Source organism: Gadus morhua, chromosome 1 (assembly GCF_902167405.1).
Source record: "Gadus morhua chromosome 1, gadMor3.0, whole genome shotgun sequence".
Taxonomy (NCBI): Eukaryota; Metazoa; Chordata; class Actinopteri; order Gadiformes; family Gadidae; genus Gadus; species Gadus morhua.
The window spans coordinates 30,499,907-30,504,906 of NC_044048.1; the positions used below are offsets into that span (position 1 = coordinate 30,499,907).

Genomic DNA, 5,000 nt, shown 5'->3' on the forward strand with positions numbered 1-5,000 from the left:
GAAGAAATTAACCATTGTAGCTATGTTGAAGAAATGACCATTAGATAATACAATAATAATAATAATAATAATTATGGCTAAAAAGCTGCCTTGCTTTGTCTGAGTCCTCATGAAGAGACGGAGCTAAAGAGCAACTCATCCGCTGGGTCCTACCGTCCAGCCTGACCTTAGTGACCGTGGTGCTCCAGTGTAGCTGTGTGTGTTTGTGTGTGTGTAACAGGGTGTGTGTGTGTGTGTGTGTGTGTGTGTGTGTGTGTGTGTGTGTGTGTGTGTGTGTGTGTGTGTGTGTGTGTGTGGTCCCACTGGGGCCCCCCCTGCCTGTCACGCGGCCAAACCGTGACGTGCACGACTGCGTCACCGCAGTCGTGCACGCACTGGCCGCAGCCCAAGGTCACGCACGCTTTGTAGTTGACAAAGTGTGCGCGTGTGTTGCGCGTGTGTGTGTGTGTGTGTGTGTGTGCTAGCAAATATGTGCCCGCATGTGGGCATGCATTAGGAAATGTGTGCGCATGCATTTGTAAATGTGTGTGTCTGTGTGCCTGTGTTTGTGTGTGTATTGGTCTCTCTCTAGCTGTGTGTGTGTGTGTGTGTGTGTGTGTGTGTGTGTGTGTGTGTGTGTGTGTGTGTGTGTGTGTGTGTGTGTGTGTGTGTGTGTGTGTGTGTGTGTGTGTGTGTGTGTGTGTGTGTGTGTGGGTGCGTCTGTGGGTCTGTATATGTGTGTGACTGTTTGTGTATGGGTCTCTCTCTAGCTGTGTGTGTGTGTGTGTGTGTGTGTGTGTGTGTGTGTGTGTGTGTGTGTGACTGTTTGTGTATAGGTCTCTCTCTAGCTGTGTGTGTCTGTATTTGTGTGTGACTGTTTGTGTATGGGTCTCTCTCTAGCTGTGTGTGTCTGTATTTGTGTGTGACTGTTTGTGTATAGGTCTCTCTCTAGCTGTGTGTGTCTGTATTTGTGTGTGACTGTTTGTGTATAGGTCTCTCTCTAGCTGTGTGTGTCTGTATTTGTGTGTGACTGTTTGTGTATGGGTCTCTCTCTAGCTGTGCGTTCTGATGTGAAGGTGAGAGGGATTCTGATCCAAGGTCGACACACACAGCATCGCTGATCTAAAGCTCAATCAGCTTTTAACATTTCCTCCTCCACCCTGAATCTGTTGTTTCTGCTGCAGAAAACTTTACTCAGAGCAACAGCAGCCCACCGGCGACGTGGAACCATTTGATGAAAATGAGGAAAATCCATGAAATAAATTAGGTGAGGGGAGAACAAATCGGACGCATTCCAATATCATGGGAAACAGAAAAACAACCACACACCATAACTGTCCAAACCATATTGCATCATGCACAAGAGCCACGCACACACATACACACATACAGACACACAAACACACACACACACACACACACAAAAGAGCCGTTGTCCAGCTAGAATGGGTTGTGGAGGTCATTCTAGTCCGCATGGGGGTGAAGATGCAGTCAGGCAATGATCTGGGCGGGGGGGGGGGGGGGGGGGGGGGGGGGGGGTGTTTGACACAATGTGGACATAACAACACGGGACGCATTCGAGGAGTAAAGGGGAAAGAGTTGAGCCACCTGGAGCAGAGACTGTCTCAGTGTCATTGTCATGGCCTGAGTCGTCTGTAAGGGAGAAAAGGAAGAGAAAACAGAGGAGAAAACAGGAGGAGGAGAGAACAGGAGGAGGAGAGAACAGGAGGAGGAGAGAACAGGAGGAGGAGAGAACAGGAGGAGGAGAGAACAGGAGGAGAGAACAGGAGGAGGAGAGAACAGGAGGAGGAGAGTTGAGCATCTGGAGGAAAGACTTGATGCACGCCGGCCACCTCGAGAATCTATCGAGGAGGAGGTTAACACCGAGGGTAGATTCAGTAGATTATGTGCACGAGTACGTTCAGTACAACCTACTCCTTCTAAGTACGTTCAGTACAACGTACTCCTACTCCTACATACAACGTACTCCTACTAAGTATGTTCAGTACAACTTACTCCTACTAAGTACGTTCAGCACAACTTACTCCTACTAAGTACGTTCAGTACAACCTACTCCTACTTAGTATGCTCAGTAGACGTTCCATTACTCATCACTTCAATCCCACTAGCGCAGCGCTGAACTGGTTAATGGGTAAGGGCTCGAGTCGCGCCCCCCAGCGACGGTGGGTCGTTACCACAGATCCTCCTCACAGACGTACATTCTGGGAGGCGGGCGTGTTCCCACAACAGCTAGGTCTGTGGACCTCAGCCTCGTGGGCGGCAGAGCGAGAGTACGTCCCGCGGCCGAGGGGCCGAGCGGCCCGCGGGCGGTGGGAGGGCGGCCTTACCTTGCCAACAGGCGCCGATGGTGAGCTGGCTGTCGATCTTTGAGGGGCGCAGCGGGTAGTCCTCGGTGACCAGGAAGGGCTCGAAGCTGGCTCCGTCCACGAACAGAGACACGGACGGGAACTCCACGTTCACCACGTAGTGATGCCACTCTTTGTCGCACACCTGAGGGAAAACGAGAGCGGATCAGCCTCAGTCTCAGAGCCCTCTGGGCCCCCCCCCTCTAGGGGACTGGACCCCAGAGCGTATCAGGGCCCCTCCCTCTAGGGGGACTGGACCCCAGAGCGTATCAGGGCCCCCCCCCCCCTCTAGGGGGACTGGACCCCAGAGTGTATCAGGGCCCCCCCCCCCCCTCTAGTGGGACTGGACCCCAGAACGTATCAGGGCCCCCCTCCCTCTAGTGTATCAGGGCCCCCCCCCTCTAGTGGGACTGGACCCCAGAGCGTATCAGGGCCCCCCTCCCTGGGCCCCCCCCCCTCTAGTGGGACTGGACCCCCTGTCATCCTGGAGGGTTCCAGCTGGGTTGAGGGCTGGGTTGGTCAACCCTGGGGGGGGCAGAGGGAGCCCTCAGGCAGCCACCTTGACCAACACCCGTTGAAGCATTCTCAGAGAGTGTCTGCGGTGAACAATGTTTCACCAATGTTTCATTTATAATGTTTATAATTGACTGTTGGATACTCAGCCTGGCACAAACATGGTGGGCACAGGGCCAAACAGAGCAGCCCATCCCCACAGCTTGGGACCGGCCTGGGAGCGGCCTGGGACCGGCCTGGGACCGGCCTGGGACCAGCCTGGGACCAGCCTGGGACCAGCCTGGGACCGGTTCATCTTCCTGCCAGGCCCCCCTTCAACCGCACACTGAAATAACTGCAGTGGCGGCGTTTCACCAGAGATGGCGCTCTATAGACCTCTATGGTTAAGTGAGTGGTGGCCCGGCTGCAGCCACCCTGTGACCAGTAGAACCCCCACGCCACGGTGATAGGAGGAGCCAAGGTTACCCAGAGTGGGCTCCGTTAGAGGGGGAGAGTTTAGTGTGTGGTGGCTCCTCAACACCCAGGAGGAGGAAGAGGAGGAGGAGGAGGGGGAGGAGGAGGAGGAGGAGGAGAGGAGGAGGAGGAGGAGGAGGAGGAGGGGGAGGAGAGGAGGAGGAGGAGGAGGAGGAGGAGGAGGGGGAGGAGGAGGAGGAGGGGGAGGAGAGGAGGAGGAGGAGGAGGAGGAGGAGAGGAGGAGGAGGAGGAGGAGGGGGAGGAGAGGAGGAGGAGGAGGAGGAGGAGGGGGAGGAGGAGGAGGGGGGGGAGGGGGAGGAGGAGGAGGAGGAGGAGGAGGAGGAGGAGGAGGAGGAGGAGGAGGGGGAGGAGGAGGAGGGGGAGGAGAGGAGGAGGAGGAGGAGGAGGAGGAGGAGGAGGAGGAGGAGGAGGAGGAGGAGGAGGGGGAGGAGAGGAGGGGGAGGAGAGGAGGAGGAGGAGGAGGAGGAGGAGGGGGAGGAGGAGGAGGAGGGAGGAGAGGAGGAGGAGGAGGAGGAGGAGGAGGAGGGGGAGGAGGAGGAGGAGGAGGAGCAGCGGGACCCACCTGGTCCAGCTTCCAGTGGAACTCGGCGGGCTTGTAGTTCTCCGTCTCGGTGGGCTCCTGGCGCAGCAGCAGGATCAGCCGGCAGTTGTGGACGTACAGCGAGTAGTGGTGGCGGTTCATCCCTGAGGGGGCCGAGAGGAAGGGTTAGAGTCATCCTGAGGCCGGGGCTCAGAGAGGCTGGGTTAGTGACCTGAGGCCGGGGCTCAGAGAGGCTGGGTTAGTGACCTGAGGCCGGGGCTCAGAGAGGCTGGGTTAGTGACCTGAGGCCGGGGCTCAGAGAGGAAGGGTTAGAGTCATCCTGAGGCCGGGGCTCAGAGAGGCTGGGTTAGTGACCTGAGGCCGGGGCTCAGAGAGGCTGGGTTAGTGACCTGAGGCCGGGGCTCAGAGAGGCTGGGTTAGTGACCTGAGGCCGGTGCTCAGAGAGGCTGGGTTTAGTGACCTGAGGCCGGGGCTCAGAGAGGCTGGTAGGACCTGAGGCCGGGGCTCAGAGAGGAAAGGGTTAGAGTCACCTGAGGCCGGGGCTCAGAGAGGAAGGGTTAGAGTCATCCTGAGGCCGGGGCTTAGAGAGGCTGGGTTAGTGACCTGAGGCCGGGGCTCAGAGAGGCTGGGTTCAGTGACCCTGACGGCCGGGGCTCAGAGAGGCTGGGTTAGTGACCTGAGCCGGGGCTCAGAGAGGAAGGGTTAGAGTCCACTGAGGCCGGGGCTCAGAGAGGCTGGGTTAGTGACCTGAGGCCGGGCTCAGAGAGGAAGGGTTAGAGTCCACCTGAGGCCGGGGCTCAGAGAGGCTGCGGTTAGTGACCTGAGGCCGGGGCGGGGCTCAGAGAGGCTGGGTTAGTGACCTGAGGCCGGGGCTCAGAGAGGCTGGGTTAGTGACCTGAGGCCGGGGCTCAGAGAGGCTGGGTTAGTGACCTGAGGCCGGGGCTCAGAGAGGCTGGGTTAGTGATCTGAGGCCGGGGCTTAGAGAGGCTGGGTTAGTGATCTGAGGCCGGGGCTTAGAGAGGCTGGGTTAGTGACCTGAGGCCGGGGCTCAGAGAGGCTGGGTTAGTGACCTGAGGCCGGGGGTTGGAGAGGCTCGTTGGGAGAGGTTTTGGCAGACATTGTGTGCA

The 5,000-nt window shown here is 57.9% G+C and overlaps 1 protein-coding gene across 4 annotated transcripts in view; it reads right to left on the bottom strand.

Moving 5' to 3' along the window:
- Positions 1–5,000, bottom strand: part of clstn1 (calsyntenin 1) — a 42,333-nt gene that overhangs the window by 9,532 nt on the left and 27,801 nt on the right. For 2 of the 4 annotated variants that reach the window (XM_030362401.1, XM_030362409.1), the window contains 3 exons: positions 3,895–4,016; positions 2,328–2,490; positions 1,588–1,632 (listed from right to left, as the gene is read on the bottom strand). In XM_030362401.1, the coding sequence (XP_030218261.1) occupies positions 1,588–1,632; positions 2,328–2,490; positions 3,895–4,016 (330 nt within the window). The remainder of the gene's footprint in view (positions 1–1,587; positions 1,633–2,327; positions 2,491–3,894; positions 4,017–5,000) is intronic. The other 2 variants (XM_030362417.1, XM_030362424.1) reach the window with 1 other exon arrangement.